Source organism: Schistocerca serialis, chromosome 1 (assembly GCF_023864345.2).
Source record: "Schistocerca serialis cubense isolate TAMUIC-IGC-003099 chromosome 1, iqSchSeri2.2, whole genome shotgun sequence".
NCBI lineage: Eukaryota > Metazoa > Arthropoda > Insecta > Orthoptera > Acrididae > Schistocerca > Schistocerca serialis.
Genome location: NC_064638.1, coordinates 106159271 through 106179810, shown reverse-complemented (window position 1 = coordinate 106179810; position 20540 = coordinate 106159271). Strand labels below are relative to the sequence as shown.

Here is a 20540-nt window from a genome sequence, read left to right as displayed (position 1 = left end):
ATTCTGTTCATCTAAGTGCTAGAAAACGTAATCTAAATGCCTACGATACCAACTTATATTATTAGACACTTACCAAGCATATGCAAGGAATTTTGTTTCTATCATTAATAAAAATATCGGCAAACGTCAGAAATGCAGCAACCCATTGCCAGGCCGTCTTTTTGAAGATAAGTCTTACTGCTAAAGGAAATACAGTTGAAGGTTGGCGCTATACGTAACAAACCTAACAGTTCAATAATCTCCACTACTGCAAGTTTCAGATGTTGAAGAGAATTCAATCTTACGACTTTCAAATTCTCTTCAGTTGGAACATTTGTATACAAATTGGTTGTATAAAGGGACATCATTACTGCCTCAATTTGGAATCTTATTTTATCTTACCATCACCATTTCATAACTAGTTTTTATGGACCAGGTTTCCTCAAAAGCGAATGCAGATTTTAGCTTAACATAGCAAAAACCGTTAATTTTGTAATTTGGACTTTGGCATTCATCCACAATTTTACACATTGGTAAATCACTCTTACGCAGCTTTATATGCGGCCGAATAACTGGTAGGTTTGCATTCATAGGTATCTGGCAGCGTGTAGCATCCTAGGATGCAAAAAGAATGTTCGAACCATTCACACATATCTTCAACTGACCAAAGAATTTGATAGGAGGATTACTTTTAAGTTGCGCTATGTCATTAGAACGAAAAAAAAACGATGTCTTACGTACGTAATCAGCGTCTGATATACGGACGATAGAGCTATCTTTATCTGCTTTTACGATAACTATCTTATTTTCAAGCAAACTTTTCACTGAAGTTTTTTACGATGGCGGAGAGAGAACTTCAGATTTAGCCTGTACGGACAGGTTTGTAGTAGACATAGTGATCCTGGTTTGTCCACAGTTCTAGTATTTATCTTTGTGCAAAGACAAAAGTTTAGGCTTTTTGTAACAAAGAATTTTCACCAAGAGAAGTTGTAAAACTTTAACGATGGCATCAGGGAGGAATTCATGGTTTGGCCGTCAGCTGATACGCTATAGCTCTCAATTGAGATGCTCAGTCACATGTGGAAATGTCTTCGTAAGACACAAGTCAAGTATCAAGTAAAGAAAATTATTACGTTTCTCCCTAAAGACATAAGCAACCAAAATTACCGAGCAGTCTTCAGTTTTTCTGGAATCAGTGACGTGAAGAAGGAATGTTCTGGGAGGAAGCTAGTTCGGTAATCCGTCGAATAAATGTGTGATATGGTTTCTGACGTTGATAATTGGAAGAAATTTGTTCCATTGTGTAAGAAATCTGTAGTTTTCTCAAAACGATCAGGTCATTTGAAGGCTGGTCTTGTTATTGATTTTCCTCCAGTTAATGAAAGCCACACATCAAGTTTACCTCTTGCGAAACCACGCCTGGTGAGAGCAGTGGCCGGCCGCGGTGGCCGAGCGGAACCGCGAGACCGCTAGGGTCGCAGGTTCGAATCCTGCCTCGGGCATGGATGTGTGTGATGTCCTTAGGTTAGTTAGGTTTAAGTAGTTCTAAGTTCTAGGGGACTGATGACCTAAGACGTTAAGTCCCATAGTGCTCAGAGCCATTTGAACCATTTGAGAGCAGTGTGTAGAGAAGGAAAACCATTTCTTCATTTGCTAACGATATGGAAATTTAATCCTTCTTTTAAAAATAATCTTAACTCTTGCATTATTGATTTTTCTGTACCTTTAGAATTTCGATCGACATTGCATTCACAGCTTTCCTATATATTTCTCAGTCATATAGTCAGACAAATGGAGGGTGCCTTTCTGACAGAAGCAAAAAGACGCTATGGGAAGGCATCGCTTCAGAGAAAAATAATTGGCGTAGTTTAATTACAAATTCACTAGTGCGCAATAAATTTTTGGAGTACTATTACTACCCATGCTTGCCACATTTATATTATTTGGAATTTTGTTTTCGTGTTATAGTTGCATCGGTTGCAAGAATTGTAAGACTGGTGACTAGAGGTGTTCTGGAAAATTGTCAAATGATCCGCAATGAAAACTGCACACGTCGATGATTTCAGAAAAATAACGGATTATTATTTGCAATACCTGGAATTTTAAAACTGCTTACGATCCTTAGAAGGAACACGCATTCGAATTATTTCTCCTGCTCATTTTGGCCCTGTGTTCAAAACCACAAACAGCATGCTGTAAAGTGATTAAGGACTGTTTGATGCCAATGACAAGTTAACGTACTGACTACTTGCCTACGTGTCACCTCTGAAATTTTTAGATGTGATTATGGCTGCAAGGACGAAACCAGTTATCAGTTTTATTAAAGCAGAATGTCACCAAGACACTGACGTTTATAATATATAAAACCATATACAATAATGTTGCTCTCAATAAAATACTTAGGGGTAGGTCATCGCTTGGTCAACATGTAAAATTATGTGACGTTTCAAGCACTGCTGCAGACGGCGTTCCGCAGGGCCTTGAAACGTCTGAGAAGTTACACATTGTCAATGTAGTCGTAAACGCTTAAGAATTTTATTGCTTGTGCCATCAGTTGCGGAATCCCACTCTTGCAGATAATGTTAGTGGTCGCGGAACGTAAAGCTGTGATAGAAGATATAGGTTTTCAGCATTTTTTCTACATTTATGAGACGGAAGAATGGAAATTCGTTATGCCACTGCTTAGCAAGGTTCTAAAATAGCTGTAACTTTTGTTATTCTAAAATGTGAGGCCTGTCTTCTCTTACCCAGTTAGTTAAAGCATAACACTAACAAAGAAATCTTCAACACTATGTTATCACGAGCACAAGTACTGTAGTCTGTGCTTTTGGTGCGGTGTATTCTAAATCGAAAATATTATCTACAAAATACTTCAGATGTCGTGGACGATACTGTTAAATGATTTTGCATACTCCATCACTTAATAACGATTATATTTTATAATTTATAGCTATCCGACATTGTCTTACATGGGAAAACAACTTAACTGTAGAGGCAGTTTACCAATACAGCAAGTGCTAAACGCCTCCTGCTGTCAGGAGCCGCACATCGCACTGTCTATCTTACTGCTGAGAAATTAACTGTTAGCAACGTTGAAATGGTAATAATAGCTTTGTCTAGGACTGATGTAATTATTATAACAGTATCTAGGATTATGTACCCTTGAAAAATTCATTGACTTCATTATCTTTCATTAAACTAAAATATAATTATTACAATTTTTTTTTTTTTTTTTTTTTTTTTTTTTGCTTCTGCGCATTACTACGAATTCACACCAGAGAATTATAGACGAAGATTATTTGCTTCACATTGTTAACAAAAGTCGATGACGATGTAACCTCGTTGAAACGACCCCTTTGAAAAATTTATACATGACTGTGCTGAAACTGACACACAATATTTTTAGCGCAACGCAATCTGACTTTCAAAAATCCATGCAAAAGAATGGCCCTGACTAACATTAAACTATACCTTTCACAAATCACTTACCTCACAAAAATCTTCGCTACTCAAGCTACTGCAATACAGCGAGCGCCACTACTGCCAGCTAAATAAAAGATTCAAACTACTGAAGGCACTAACTACTGATAGGTATAGTTAGCAAATGAAAGATTTTGATAGAGAACAAACAATGTATTTACCTTAATAGTGTTGAAAAATCATAATATACATAGCAGTTCATGATATCCAGTATTACAAATTTCAAAACTCCGCCATCTCTCTCCCCACATCCACCACTGCTGGCAGCTCACCTCCAACTGCACAACGCTACGTGCTGATCACAGCCAGCTGCCTAACACTACAATGGCGAATATTACAACAATGCAAAGCAGCCACAGACTGCACACAGCACAGCCAGTGATTTTCATACAGAGGTGGCGTTACCAATAAAAAAACCTAAACAGCCTACTTACATAGCCCCCATGCTCCCCACAAAAAATTTTACAAATTGTTTTGGACAGTGGCCAATAATGATTTGATAAAATTTTTTTATAATTACAATAACAAAGATATCAATTGCACACACTTACTGATACAATGTTGGTCAAAAGCTAAACTTTCTCACAGTCCATAAAGACAGTCCTAATCGTTCATCACAGTAAAATAGCAGTGTTTTCTCAAAGTCTGAGCAGTAAAAGAAAATGCACATGGAACTAGTGGATTTCCATGCAGTCTTGAAGAAGTAGCGTTGTCCTTCCAACGGAAAGACAGTGCTGACTCTCGACATGCAGACAGGTCATGGGCCACAACAGAGCAAACCCACAGCGGAGTCAGTCGAAGTTTTGAGGATTATTGGTGGGTAGGTCATCACAGAGCAGACCCACTGTAGAGAGTATGGTATTGGTGTGCCACCAGAGGTGCAGACCCACTGTATTCCTGGTAGAGATTGTGGTATTGGTGGGCCACCAGAGGTGCAGACCCACTGCAGTCCTTGTAGAAATAATGGTATTGATGGGTCATCAAAGATGCAGACCCACTATAGTCCTTGTAGAGATGGCCAGCAGCCATCTGTTGTGACTATGCAGGTGCACAATCACCACTGAAGAGTCTTGCAGATAATATAGCAAGTTCATAACCACCACTTGTGCACTCACAAAGTTTTTGGAATTGTCCTTAGAACCAGCAATGCTGCTATCCAGTCCCTTGCTGAATTTTTAACACACGTGCAAACACTAACAGTCCCTACTTCTCACATATTGTCCATATACTATGACCAACAGAAACGTGTGCAGTGAAATGGAACTTATAAGTTACTTAATTTGATGAACTGGTGTCAATTACAATTTTATAACTTAAGAATACAATTACAAAGATACAGAAAACATCATTAAAAACATAATAATACAGATAACATTTGTAGTAATACAGGCTTTACAAAAGAATCGAAATAACATATACATCAGTGTTACAGGAATTTTAAGTACCTACATAAAAGATCAGAATAACTTTTGAAACATCAACTTCACACATGAGCAACAAAACAGAACAGATAAATAATGTCTAAACATCTTTACAAAGTAAATAACATATTATTAATGCAAATTATATTTGAGGATAACAGTATTCCTCATCGTAGTGTATGTAGCTTAGTATTAGAAGAGAAAAAAATTCTATGAAAAAGTACACAGAGACAGGAAGAAAACAAATACACAAGGGTACACAAACACTTAGGGGGATAACACAAAAGGAAAGGACAGGGTGTGTTTTCAGTGTAACATTTGGTACTGCAGTCCAACCCAGAACTTCATTCCATAGATCGTCCCTCTTATTTCAACATTTGTTCCAGCCAAAAAAAAAATCCTATCCAAGCGTGCTTTCTGTATTCTGTTCACATGCTCTTTCAAAAATAGTTTTTCTCCACTGTACACTACTTTTTTGGCCAAACCATTTTCTTATTGCTTCTCAATGCATTTCTTCCAATCCATCATAGCTAGTTTCTTATATAGTCTACCCCCTCTTAAGCTAACTTAAATCTACTGAGCTCAGATGCTAAACTAAGGGACGAGGCAATGCAGCAGCACAAAACAATTAACACAAACAGCAATGACAAAATATTCAAATGGCAAAGCAAGCTACAGTAATTACAACTAATATAAGGCAATGAGCAGCAAACAAGAAAAATAAATCAGTAGTAAAACTGGCTTAAAGGAATAATACAAAGTGAAATTTAGTAGCACTATGCCTGGCAAACAGCAGCAGCAAATGCAAAAACTTATATCTAAACATGACATAGCTCAAGCAGAAAAACTATTACACCAAAAATGGCCATGTCTAATACCTATGTCACATCTTAACACTAGAGTGATGTATCACGAGAACTTACACTAGCAGATAAGTTACCAAATCGTAAAGAAATTATTTATGCAATTCTTGTGAAGGGAAATGTCTATTTATGTGCCCTCGTTTTCTGGGAAGTAGATCATAAATTTCTTATTGACTGGATCTGTAGGCATAAAATAACTATATTAGTACAATTATTAAATTTTATTTTAACCAATGCTGCAGTGCAGCTAGAAACTAGATATTAAAGAAAATGAGCAAATATGTACAAAGGACGGCATGAAACATCATTCATTAGCCATATGGCATTTCATAAGGCAGTAAAAATTCTCTCAATTCTCGAGATAGACGCTTGTCATAATCAGGTGCGCAGATGTAAGTATCTTTCCAAGTAATGAGCGTGTCGTATTTGCGGTGCTTTCTACAAAGGAATTTCAATAGCGAGGATAATGGCCTCCCTTTTTTTTTCTTTTCTACCTGTGCCTCTGAAAAGGCACGCACTAATGGCTTTTTCTCCAGGCATCTGACACAGCTGGGTGCCCACGACGCATTATGTGCAGGTGGTCACTTAACTTTCTTACGGAAATATTTACGACAGCAGTTACCGCTACAGTGGCAGTATCATAATAAAAATTTCAGAGGTCGAGAATTTGTGTTGTAAATGTGTAGATACAAAATCTTATGAATATAACAGTGTCCAAAAAATTTTCGCCGGCATTGTGATACATTCACGCATTTACACACATTTCATAACTGTTAAAGTATGATTCTTGGTTTCCAACATCCTTTTTCACAAGTCAGAGTCCCTAACCACTACTCATTATTCCTTACCATATTATACATATACATATTCGTCGACACTTCTTCAATACTTCATCATAAGAAATACGTAGCATAATCATATTCCTCATATACGGTAGCATCATCTTATTGATCATAAATATATCTCAACAGCATAATACACATTGTCGTCATAATAATATCATAACATCTCAGTCAATTCTCAAAATCGTCGTAGCTTCCTCCAATAATTTCAAAACCTAAAAAAAAATTCTCTGCTCATTTCAATAGTGTGATCTACCTCAAACGTACTTTAAAAATTATGATCCCATACCAAATACATCATTCAAAGCTCTCATAGTATCACAGTGGTTCTGAAAAAATATGAACAGTTCACAAAGTACAAACAACAAACAATTTCGTAAGTGTGAAGTTATCCAACGGTGTAATTACATAAACGTCTGTCACTGATGTAGTAAAATAAATGTTTGTCTCTCTCAGGTAAATAATCAGATAGCTGTGTAATTCTGTGTTAGAGAAATATGGTACCGATGTGTAAAGTTGTATAAGCAAATACCATATTAGCTAGAGCTCCTTGTGCTTGCCAAACACATGGTACACAAAGTAGGCGTGTACCCCCCTGAGGATAAATGTAATTGTACCCTCAGGTGTTACAAATTACAGCAATGGAATGAAATGTATCACGGACAACTTTCTTTGTAATTCAAAAATCTTTAAAAATAAATGTTTTAAGTACAAAATTAATCACTCAGATACGTGTACTGTAGCGCTAAACTGTGCGTCTTGTTGTAAGATAATCTCTGTGGAAGTGTCCTAGTTATCGTCCTCCGAAAGCTAAGTACTGCAGAAGTAAATGTACTTACCTCATGATAAACAAAAGTGAAATGCTTTGCGTATAGATATCGTAGTTATTATGCTTATTGGCGTGATGAAGAAAGTACTGTACAGTAACATATTGTTGTGCCACGAAAAAGGCTGTCTCATTGCTGCTATACCACAAAAGTTACTACTAAAACATGTTTTACTTTCCAGAATAAAACAGAAAACTGTGCAGATATAAAACAGAAACACTGCAAAAGCAACATTGTAAATTGTCACTCATTAGTAGCGTCGGGATAAAATCGTGTAGCTGTCACATAAACTAACCACTATGTCATCTGGTATCTCACTGAAAGTACTTTAAATCCAGAATATATTTTCAAGTAAACCAAAATGTTGCATTAGAATCTCATTAGCAGTACCAGTATGTGTCCTAAGTATGTAAGCCTGATAGTCGTTACGTAATCGTGCAACTAACAAGCAAGAATGTACAAATACAACACTGTGTCGTCTGTTCACTATAACAATGCATTCGTAATTTCTGTTTAAAAATGTTCCCTAGGTTCTAGACTGGATATTTAACTTCAAACATTGTTGCATGTTAACAGTTTCTTAAGTCTGACAAAGCATACTAGAAATGTGAAGTGAAAAGTTTTATGGCAAAGACAAAGTTAAAAAGCAGATTATCTTTCAATAAACGGTTTTACATATGAAATGTGGTGTAGACCTTTACTCTTCCTAGTACGCAGAGTTTCAACTTCAACGCAATTATCATGTGGTATACGTCGGATTCTGTAAGGTCCATTGTAAACTAGAAAGAATTTGTGACTCAAGTGTTTCTTCTTATGTGACAATGAGCTTTAATGAGAACTTTCTGACCAATATATAATTTCTTTTCATTTGCTTTACCGTGTAGATTTCTCCTTTTGTCTGCTGCAGATTTTATATTTTTAAGAGCCAAATCAATTATGTCTTTGTGTCGAAGTTTACGTGTATTTGGGAAAGGTACAAGCTCTCTGATTCTGTTCGGTGGTTCTTCATTCCTCAGTACAAGAGTAGGTGGTAAAGCAGTGGAGTCATGAGGCATTTCATTCAGCACGTTTTGAAATAAGTGTAAATATCTGTCCCAATGCTGATGCTTTCTGTGACAATAAAGTCTGCAAAGCTTATTGATTTATTTCATAATCCGTTCAGACGGGTTACAATGTGGTGAGTACAATGAAATAAAAACAGGTTTCATTTTATGATTCTGAAGCATGCGTGACCAAACAGCAGATCTGAATTGCGGTACGTTATCTGAAATGACTTTACTAACGTGTCCAACTTCACGTAAGAAATTTTTAACAAAGGCGTTGGATACAGACCGTCCAGTGGCTTTACGTAACGTAGTGAAAGAAACAAATTTTGAAGTAAGTTCAACAGCGACTAGAACGTACGAAAATCCATTAGATGTTCTGACAAGCGGTCCCAAGAGATCAACAGCAGCAAATTCTTTTAATTTAGAAGGAATAATAGGAAACAGCGGAGCATGATGTGAGACAGTAGATGGTTTCGCCTTTTGACAAAGTTTACAAATAGACAAGACTCTTCGAATTCTCTTTTCCATATTGTTAAAATAACAAGTCGTTCGAAGAATATGATAACATTTTCGTGGGCCAAAATGTGCATAGCTGAAATGAATGTACCAAATGAGCTTATTAACAAAATCGTCAGGAATGCAAAGTACCCATAGCTTGTCATCAACACTGCAGCGTTTGAACAGTATGTTGTTTCTAACCAGGTAATAATGCCGAATCTGTGTCTGTGTCTTTTCATGCCATTTGCTCTTGATTTCTTTCCAAATCGGATCTTTATCTTGTTCATGAGCAATGTCCTTTAAAGATGTGGTGATGAAGTTTTCAAAGGCGACTTTCTGAATGTAAAGAATACTGAAATTTTTCTCGAGGTTGCCTTCTGTGTTACTTTTCTCAAGCCCAGCCGGTGCGCGTGACAGTGCGTCCGCAACAATGTTCTCCTTGCCGGGAATGTAGACTATTGTGAAGTGGAATTCTTGCAGAAACAATGCCTAACGTTTTAACCTGTCATGATTTAATTTTGAAGACATAAGAAATTGCAATGCACGATGATCACTGTATACTTTTACGTGCTTACCAGAAAGAAAGAAACGGAATTTGTTAAATGCCCAAACGATAGCTAAAGCTTCTAATTCAGTAACGGAATAATTTTTTTCAGATTTTGTTAGCACTCGGCTAGCAAAAGCAATGGTTTTCTGAACAGTAGTGTCATTTTCTGTGGCTTCTTGAAATAAATGGGCACCAAGACCGACTTTAGAAGAATCCGTGCTAAGGCAGAAATCTTGTGACAGATCTGGATGAGCTAGTATTGGCGCGTTAAGTAGCGATTCTTTCAAAGAATTGAATTCCAACTGTGCTTGTTCGTCCCAGTTCCAAATAGTATTTTTTCCAGTGAGAGAACAAAGTTTTGGTGTAACAAGAATTTGCATATTCAGAAAACGACGGTAAAAATTTACGAGACCTAGAAAACTGCGGACTTGTTTTTTTGTGGATGGAACTGGAATGGCTCTGATTGCTTCTAACGTTTCAAGATCCGGCTGAATGCCTTCAGAAGAAATAATATGTCCCAAAAACCTCACCTTTGACCTACCGAATTCAGACTTTTCCAAGTTAACTATAATTCCAGATTCTGCAAAAACACGTAACAAACTGTTGAGGATGCGATTATGTTGTTCACATGAAGCTTCTGCTATTAGAATATCGTCCACATATAAGGTGATGTGACGTTTTAAGAACTCAGGTAATATGGAATTTAGCCCGCGAATGAATGCTTCTGAAGAAATGTTCAAACCAAAAGGAAGTCTCCGAAACTGATAACAAACGCCGAAACAAAGGAAAGCTGTGTATTTTCTACATTCTGGATGAAGTTCGATCTGATAAAAGCTGGATCTGAGATCAATGGAAGACAACACTTTTACACCATTAAAATTTTGAAGAAGTTCTTCCAACGTTTGCGGCCTGTCTGTATGAGGAATAATGATAGTATTGATTTGTCTCGAATCTAAGACAAGTCTGATCGATCCATTTTTCTTCTCATACAACATGTAATGGATTGTTGTATGAGCTTACTACAGGCTCAATAATGCCCTCATTAAGCATAGATTGTATTTCTGTTCTAACACGGTCCCTATAATGTGCTGGAATTACGTATGGTCTAACACAAAATTTAGTATGCTCACGAACACGAAATTGGAATTGGAATCCCTTGATTCTTCCTGTTTTGTGAGTAAAAACTGTGGAATGTGCTTGTAAAATCTCAAAAAGGTCTTGCCTATCAGTGTCATTACAATTCTCAATTGTTCGAATTTTATTCTGAATTAACTCATTAGTATCAAATATGTCGTCGATATCATCCCTGTCAGTACTTGCAGGGTGATTGTTAGTGTCTAGTTCCGTAGAAAACTCCGAACTGTTGTCTAACAGAAGGTAAAGCCGATTAATTTCCTCGTCATGGTTTGAGAGCCAATCTTCAAATTTCATAGCTATTGACTTACCTTCTTTCTCTAAACTTATTTCAGCATCGTGAAAGTTTAAGATTGCTTTGTATTCATTCAAAAAGTCTACTCCCAATATAATTTCGTCGACAATAATGGAACAATGAGAAAGTTAATAGAGAAGCTGTGGCTTTGACAAAAGAATTCTAAGTTGGTTTGTTGGCGTACATCTACACTTTTTCCAAAGATTGCACCTTGTAATGTAATCTTACGTAACGGAAGTGTGGGGCAATCATTCGATTTGTTACATTTGCTAAAGGCTGTTTCACTAATTACTGAAATGGGACTGCCAGAGTCAAGTACTGCCATAAATTTTACGTCATTTACAGTAATGTGAATCACAGGATATGAAATGTTGTTATGTTTTACGTCGTGTTCCTGGAGTAAGATGTCCCTAATGTCTTCCATTTTTACGCAATTACTAGCTACGGCAGCTGCTTCGTCAGTTTCATAAGTACGTTTCGTGGCTGCCAGCGGTATGAGTCATTGCCTATTGTCTCTTTGTTGGCGCGCGTCATTATTGGGATTTGGAGACCTAATTTCTACAAATTCACCTTGTCGAGAGGGCCCTGCTCTGTTTGAATCCCGCCAATTCTGATGCAATTCAGGTCTGTCGTTACGATCATATCGTCTGTCGTCATGTCGGTAGATTCCATAGTTTCTTTCTTGTCGGTCACGTGGTGGAGAATTTCTCCCTTAATCGTACCTGCGCGCTGGACCGTTGCGTCTAAAGTTATTCTGTCTCCCTTGATAATAATTATTTTGGTTCCCAAATTGTCTGTTTCTCTGATTGTCTCTGTGATAGTCACTACTGCGAAGAGGTGATCTTTCCCTGTAATTATTACTACTCTGCCAACGGTTGTCATACGGGTCGTGTCTGTTTTGGTCACGATATGTGTTGTGAGAATAGCCTTGTTGTGTCCAGTTATTATTTCTTTCATCGCGGAATTGTGACAGATGTGATCTGTAATTGTTGTACTCCTGTTTTCGCGTTCCGCGATTGTCAGTGTCAATTTCCAGTTCTTGTAACGGTCCCTGAAAAGCTTCAATGTCATCTTTGCAACGTCCTGCTAAAATAATATGTCGTAAATGTTCAGGCAATTTGATTAAGCAAATGCGGATGAGTTCTGAGGGGCTGTATGGGTTTAAAAGATACTGATTCTTATGCAACGTGTCTTCAAAATATTTGACAAGACTGGAAAATTCAGATTGTTCAAAGTCTTTCATCATCATGATGCTATGTTTTACTCGGTCGTGTGTAGCTTGAGACCAATATGCTGAGAGGAAGGCATGGTAAAATTCTCCTTCACTGTGACAATCGTGAATGACCGATCGCATTCTTACAGCTGGTTCATTCTCTAAATAGCCACACATAAATTCTAATCTGTGTTCTAACGACCAGTTGGGAGGAAAACAATGAGAGAATTGATGGAGCCATGCTTGTGGATGAATGTCGTTGCCAGAATTCTTAAATGTTTTGAATTTACGTGTAGTAATGAACAGCTTATAGTTAAAGTCATCATGTCGGCGCGTCGGATATCGGTCATTGTTACGTCGTTTCGGCGGTTCCATTTCAAAATTCGGTGCACCTTGCCAATTTCTTTCATAATTTCCGAAATGCGCTGTGTTATTATTTTGTGGCTGTTCCATATTTCTATGTCCCTCTTCCCGTATTGGGGAGCGAGTGTCCTCTGAAATACGTAATTCTTGTATTACCTGTGTCAGCTGATCTTGTACTTCGCGGATTTCTCTTTGGTGTTGCGTATTAATTTGATTCTGATTTTGTTTGAATTTCCTAATTTGTACGCACTCTTGTGTGTCATTAAAGATTTCCGGTTTTGTGTCATTCAGATTATCATCTACCTTCGTAGATAAATTATTTAGCTGATCCGAAAGTTCAACTACTTTCTCTGATAATGAACTAATTTCCTCCATGTGTCTTTCTGAACCAATTTTCAGAGTCTCTACTGTGTCCTTTAAGTTTTCCTGAGTTTTTGCAAGTTGCGTCACCGAATCGGTAGATGCAACTGAGTCAATTTTAGCTTGCAGGGTCTCATGGTATTCATGAACAATAGTTTGCAGTTCTTTTATGGCTGCTTCGTGATTCTGTAATGCATTTTCAAGGCGCGAAAAAATTGGTTGGAAATGCTCACAAATTTGTGTTTTTACGTCATTAAAGACTTTTTGACATTTCGATTCTATTTTACGTAACTCAGTAGTTAAATCTTCACGTGTTTGTTCAAGCGTGATGTGAAGATTTTGTTCCATTGTGTCTAACTTTTTAAGATTTTGTTCCACTGTGTCTAACTATTTAAGATTTTGTTCCACTGTGTCTAACTGCTGCTGTGTTTGTCTCTGGTGTTGTTCCACTGTGTCTAACTTTTGAAGCCTTTGTCCCATTTGTCTCTGATTTTGTTCCATTTGTTGCATTAATTGCAATAGTAATGTATTAGTGTCTGGAATCTGTTTCTCTATGCTTTTTGGCAGTGCATTTTCACCGGCAACATTCACATTTTGACAAGCAGAAAATGTGTCTTGACTCATTTGAGAAAACGGTGAGGACCCAAAACCTGAATCTACAGTATTTGCGAGATTGTTTCCTGTCATTTCGGATTCCTGAGGCGAGCTGTTGCCGACCGATCGATCGGTAATGCTTCCCTGTTCACTAATTGTTTCACTGTGTACGCCATTATTTGCAACCCGCTCCATTTCCCTATGCGCAATTACCAAATTACTACTTTGAACATTAGTTAATTCATTACACGGTGGCGCTAACACACTGCTTTCGTCTTCACTGTCATGTCTCAGTTTACTTTGGAGCCTAGTATTATGTTTTTCACACGCCATTATTGTCACAATATTTCACACGATAACACAGAAAAGCACAATTTGAAGAGCAAAATAAGAAAACACTGAAAATAATATCTAGTTAATTGCAAGCGCAGCTGCGAAATACTTGGTGCAAATCTACATGCATGCCACAACAACAATGAAAGACTGCAACTGCAAAGGAGATTCTCTCTACTACTACGCACTAGCAATAAACAATAGCTAAACTAATTACACAAACTACAAGAAAAAATCAGAAGATTCCAGTGAGGTATCCTCGGCTAAGGGTCGACATATGAAACGTCCCCTTTGAAAAATTTATGCATGACTGTGCTGAAACTGACACACAATATTTTTAGCGCAACGCAATCTGACTTTCAATAATCCCTACAAAAGAATGGCCCTGACTAACATTAAACTATACCTTTCACAAATCACTTACCTCACAAAAATCTTCGCTACTCAAGCTACTGCAATACAGCGAGCGCCACTGCTGCCAGCTAAAAAAAAGGTTCAAACTACTGAAGGCACTAACTACTGATAGGTATAGTTAGCAAATGAAAGATTTTGATAGAGAACAAACAATGTATTTACCTTAATAGTGTTGAAAAATCATAATATACATAGCAGTTCATGATATCCAGTATTACAAATTTCAAAACTCCGCCATCTCTCTCCCCACATCCACCACTGCTGGCGGCTCACCTCCAACTGCGCAACGCTATGCGCTGTTCACAGTCAGCTGCCTAACACTACAATGGCGAGTATTACAACAATGCAAAGCAGCCACAGATTGCACACAGCACAGCCAGTGATTTTCATACAGAGGTGGCGTTACCAATTAAAAAACCTAAACAGCCTACTTACATCGTAACAAACAACGTAAATCATTCAGGAAAATAGTGACATAGCCAGAATGCACCTGAAGTCTGATATCTCTTCTTTTCAGTTAAGTTTAGTGGTAACGTGGCTCACCTAGTCCACGTTATTCTAACTATATTATGTTCCTGACATTAATTTTGAATTCAAAGTGTTTCTTTACAGTATATTTCATTGCTATGTTTGATCGTATTCCTGTGAAACCAGGGTTGTCATACTCCCCTGCCAAACGTCGTAGTGTTACGTTTCCACACACGACTACCATTTGTTCGCAATACTCTGGAAGCAGAGCTACCCAGCTGTTAATCGCCAGAATTTGGCTGAGATCGGTCGACTTCGTCCTACTACTGGCTTGAGCGCCTCCACTGCCAGCATTGGCCATCTACATGTACCATTATCGTTATGAAGTGATTGTTATACTCTAAGAAAACAGTAGGTAGCTTGAAGTGGCAGCACTGCGAGAGAAAAGTGCAGTTTGTTTCCCCCCACCCTGCACAGCCTCTCTTCCCTCGGTTGACACTGTGCTGTGAGTCAGTGGGTGGACCTTGCTTCCACCAGTAACTGCCACTTCCCCCCTATCCCCCTCAAAACTCCGCCCCAACCACCGCCCGACCCGAGAATTCTTCAGAACGTCTGGATCAGATTTTCCCAATCATTAGGTAACGACATTTTACTGAATGTCTCTGTTGTGGCTTGGCAAGACAGCCAAGCCACTAGGAGGAAGCCGAAAGGCACGCGTTTAAGCTCACGCAGGCTGGCTGAGGTCTGGAACAGGTAAAGGATATCAGACTAGCAAAAATAGTAGGTATCTGTTGGAATACTTAACTTTAATCCATAATTGGTGGACATCGGTCTGACGGTACATGCATCACAAGATAAATAGCAATTGATAATGGCTCCTTGCTAGGTCGTAGCAAATGACGTAGCTGAAGGCTATGCTAACTATCGTCTCGACAAATGAGAGCGTAATTTGTCAGTGAACCATCGCCAGCAAAGTCGGCTGTACAACTGGGGCGAGTGCTAGGAAGTCTCTCTAGACCTGCCGTGTGGCGGCGCTCGGTCTGCAATCACTGATAATGGCGACACGCAGGTCCGACGTATACTACCGGACCGCGGCCGATTTAAAGGCTACCACCTAGCAAGTGTGGTGTCTGGCGGTGACACCACAGTCTCCTTACTACAGAGTGATTCACGAAATTTTGTTCTGTCCGGAGGTCTAATGTCCCAAGTGATAATTCAGAATCAGACAGTCTGTACATGTCAGCTTGTCCATTGGCAGACCATTGTCAGTTCTGTTAGGTGGTAGTACAAGTGAAGGCAAAAAGTAGTTACAGTAAATGCAAGAGAAAAAGGATCTTGGCCACTTGGCCCATCTCAGAGCATACTCACAAGGGGAGGCCGCCAGTTGTGAAATTCATATTCGATTCATACTGCGCATAATAAAAGCTCATGGCCAGGGGCGTAATGTGGCAAAGCACCAAGATGCACTTCTCAGCCGTTGTCGAGAAAATCGACAGTTAAAAGAAACCGTTGCGGTGAAATACTCTCTACGATTAATAATTGTCTACAGCGTCGTGGCGCAGCGGTAAGCGAAGGTCGCCGGATCGAATCTCGCGCTATGCAACCTTTTTTTTTTAGTATTTGTTTTTTGTAATTCAAATGTGTGTATATATATTTTTTAGTATTTGTTTTTGTAATTCAAATATATATATATATATATATATATATATATATATATATATATATATATAATTCCTGGCAATCAGTTGCAACAATTATGCATATAATAAGTTGTTGAAAGTCGTTTGTCGTGGAAAAACTGGCGACTTCAAACATCATTATGTATTCCGCAAACAAAGTTGTATTTCACAAATGTTATTAATTGTCTTCATAATGTTAACCACGTATAGTTAACGGAAGACGTAGAGACGATATTCCGAAACGAATACGTATAGCGTAAGTCAAATGTTCGAATTGGAATAGAGACCCCACGAACACAAATTTGCCGTGACGGGTATGAAATATAAACTCCGTTACTCGCTCGTTACACTTGAAGGACAGATGTTGAATGGGCCGAAACGAGCCGCCGCATAACAGCGTAGTTACCTGCTAACTGCGAAAGAAGGTAGATGCGGTCCCTAGCGCAACTTATAACATCGTCGAAAATCAGTGCAGACGGGAGAGCTTTGGTACAACCTGTTAAAAAAACGTAAAACTGGAGGCGGTACAATTGGATAGCGATCCGCCTTCAGCAACCTGCATAAGCAATTCATTAATAGTTATATATATATATATATATATATATATATATATATATATATATATATATATATGAATTACAAAAAACTAATAATAAAAAAAAATTGCATGGCGTGAGACTCGATCCAGCGACCTTCGGATTACGAACCCGAGCGCTTACCACTGCGCCACGATGCTGTAGAAGATTATTAATCGTAGAGAGTATTTCACCGCATCGGTTTCTTTTAACTGTCGATTTTCTCGACAACGGCTGAGAAGTGCATCTTGGTGCTTTGCCACATTACACCTCTGGCCATGAGCTTTTATTATGCGCAGTATGAATCGAATCTGAATTTCACAATTGGCGGCCACCCCTTGTCAGCCAAAGTGGGCTTAGTAGTCAATAGTGATTTCTCTGTGTTATGTGGACAAAACTAGCAGTAATCGACAGTGGTGTGTAATTTTAGTGTCTTCAATAATGTTAGTTGTTTGTTGTTGTTGTCTTCAGTCCAGAGACTGGTTTGATGCAGCTCTCCATGCTACTCTATCCTGTGCAAGCTTCTTCACCTCCCAGTACCTACTGCAACCTACATCATTCTGAATCTACTTAGTATATTCATCTCTTGGTATCCCTCTACGATTTTTACCCTCCACGCTGCCCTCCAATACTAAATTTGTAAGTCTTAGATGCCCCAGAACATGTCCTACCAACCGATCCCTTCTTCTAGTCAAGTTGCGCCACAAATTTCTCTTCTCCTCAATTCTATTCAGTACCACCTCATTAGTTATGTGATCTTTCCATCTAATCTTCAACATTCTTCTGTAGCACCACATTTCGAAAGCTTCTATTCTCATATTGTCTAAACTATTTATAGTCCATGTTTCACTTCCATACATGGCTACACTCCAAACAAATACTTTCAGAAACGACTTCCTGACACTTAAATATATACTCGATGTTAATAAATTTCTCTTCTTCAGAAATGCTTTCCTTGCCATTACCAGTCTATCATCATTAGTTATTTTGCTCCCCAAGCAGCAAAACTCCTTTACTACTTTAAGTTAATCTAATTCCGTCAGTATCACGTAACTCGACTACATTCCATTATCCTTGTTTTGCTTTTGTTGATGTTCATCTTATACCGTCCTTTCAAGACACTGTCCATTCCATTCAACTGCTCTTCCAGGTCCTTTGGTGTCTCTGACAGAATTACAATGTCATCGGCGAACCTCAAAGTTTTTATTTCTTCTCCATGGATTTAAATTCCTACTCCGAAGTTTTCTTTTGTTTCCTTTACTACCTGCTCAATATACAGATTGAATAACATCGGGGATAGGCTACAACCCTGTCTCATTCCCTTCCCAACCACTGCTTCCCTTTCATGCCCATCGACTCTTGTAACTGCCATCTGGTTTCTCTACAAATTGTAAATAACCTTTCGCTCCCTGTATTTTACTCCTGCCACCTTCAGAATTTGAAAGAAAGTATTCCAGTCAACATTGTCAAATCTTTCTGTAAATCTACAAATGCTAGAAACGTAGGTTTACCTTTCGTTAATATACCTTTAAGATCAGTCGTAGGGTCTGTATTGCCTCACTTGTTGCAACATTTCTACGGAGTCCAAACTGATCTTCCCTGAGGTCGGCTACTACCAGTTTTTCCATTCGTCTGTAAAGAATTCGTGTTAGTATTTTGCAGCCGTGACTTATTAAACTCGTAGTTCGGTAATTTTCACATCTGTCAACACCTGCTTTCTGTGGGATTGGAATTATTATATTCTTCTTGAAGTCTGAGGGTATTTCGCCTGTCTCTTACATCTTGCTCACCAGATGCTGGAGTTTTGTTAGGGTTGGCTCTCCCAACGCTGTCAGAAGTTGTAATGGAATGTTGTCTACTCCCGGGGCCTTGTTTCGACTTAGGTTTTTCAGTGCTCTGTCAAACTCTTCATGCAGTATCATATCTCCCATTTCAATGTTAGTTATGTTATCAAAACAATGGTTCACAAAATCAAGGTGTAGAACACTTGTTAGTGCTTATATTAGTGACATAAAATTTAATTTATTATCGGCTCTTATATGCAAATAAATGAAATGTTTTTAAAAACATATGATTCTATATGCTGAATACGGCCCCACAGTTCATCAGTGGTTTTGCCTCGTTACACATTGAAACAACCTTGGCCAAACAGGAAGGCTAAATTCTATGGCTATCAGTGTTGGTTTCTGAGCTTTTCACTGCCTCGCATGTTTTCTTTAGTTAATTTCCAGCTGATCTCTCCTATGTGCTTTACACAATTTTCCAATAATTCAACTAAATTTAGTCAAAGTTAATTTTCATTTGAGACTATATTTCCACTAGTCACCAGTTTTCAATCAGTTTGCCGATAATAAATCGTACAGTTACCACAACTCCACAGACTTCAAGGATTCGATCTTAAATGAACAAGTGGCTGTACTGCAAGATACATACCTAAGGCCAATTCGAAAATATTTTTCCACACAAGCGACAAATAATTTATCTCCCTTCCCTTCCAACCCACACCTCAGGCTCTAGTGCTTACAACCTACATCAAACATAAGTTGCCTTCTTGAAAATTTCCGCCAGCTGGTGTGACCGAGCGGTTCTACGCGCTTCAGTCTGGAACCACGAGACCGCTACGGTCGCAGGTTCGAATCCTGCCTCGGGCATGGATGTGTGTGATGTCCTTAGGTTAGTTAGGTTTAAGTAGTTCTGTGTTCTAGGGGACTTATGACCTCAGATGTTAAGTCTCATAGTGCTCAGAGCCATTTGAACCATTTTTTTTTTTTTTTTTGAAATTTCCTCATTTTACTGTTATCATGAATGTAATAGTCCTCCTCTGAAACTGAAAGACAGTTATTATGCTTTTCACACAGGATTCCATTACTGGTGACATCAACAACTTCAGCTGACACACTCATACACTCATTTGTGAAATAGTGTTGGATGAAAATATTGGTACCAAACTGTGAGCCACAGAGGACTTATTTTTATTTAATTACTACCTGGCTCAGTACACGTTGTAATTACTCTTTTTATTTCTAAGGAGGTACACATATACAACGCACACAGGTACATGTACAAAATAAATTATAGAAATGATTTTTAGTGCATGAAATGTCACCCCTTCTCATCATGACCCCCAAGTCTAGCGGTAGCGGGGCTATCTTACTCCAATAGCATTTTTATACAAATAATGTTTATACTAAATATATTCTCCAAATTTTGTTGAAATGACTCTGCGATTTACTGACTGACGCTTTAATATGACCCATTTTGACCCCAAACCCTCTATCACAGGTTGCTGTAGATGCCTTAATGTCGTAATAAATTTTTACATCTAGTAAGTAATACATGTGTCAATGTTGGTAGAAGTTCCTTGACGTGTTAGATGTGATACGTCACAGCCATTGCATTCCCCTCCCTCTCACCAATTCTAGGGGTCAATCCTCAGTATGCCTATCACCAAGAAGTTTATCGACCTCAAAACTGTTGATATGATTCTAATATCAATGGTAGTCGAATATTTTCTAACGTGACGTCTTCTCAATCGAATCACACCCCTTGTCTAGGTATGATTGGCAAATTGTAACCCCACAATATTTTGATACAAAGAATTATACAAAT

General features: G+C 38.3%; 1 protein-coding gene across 1 annotated transcript; it reads left to right on the top strand.

Annotated features, from left to right (window-relative positions):
• The first annotated feature begins 1044 nt into the window (after positions 1–1044).
• Positions 1045–1851, top strand: LOC126426823 (coenzyme Q-binding protein COQ10 homolog A, mitochondrial-like). Its single transcript, XM_050089226.1, is given in 2 exon segments — positions 1045–1423; positions 1610–1851. Coding segments are annotated over 2 exon segments (621 nt in total).
• The last annotated feature ends 18689 nt before the right edge of the window (positions 1852–20540 follow it).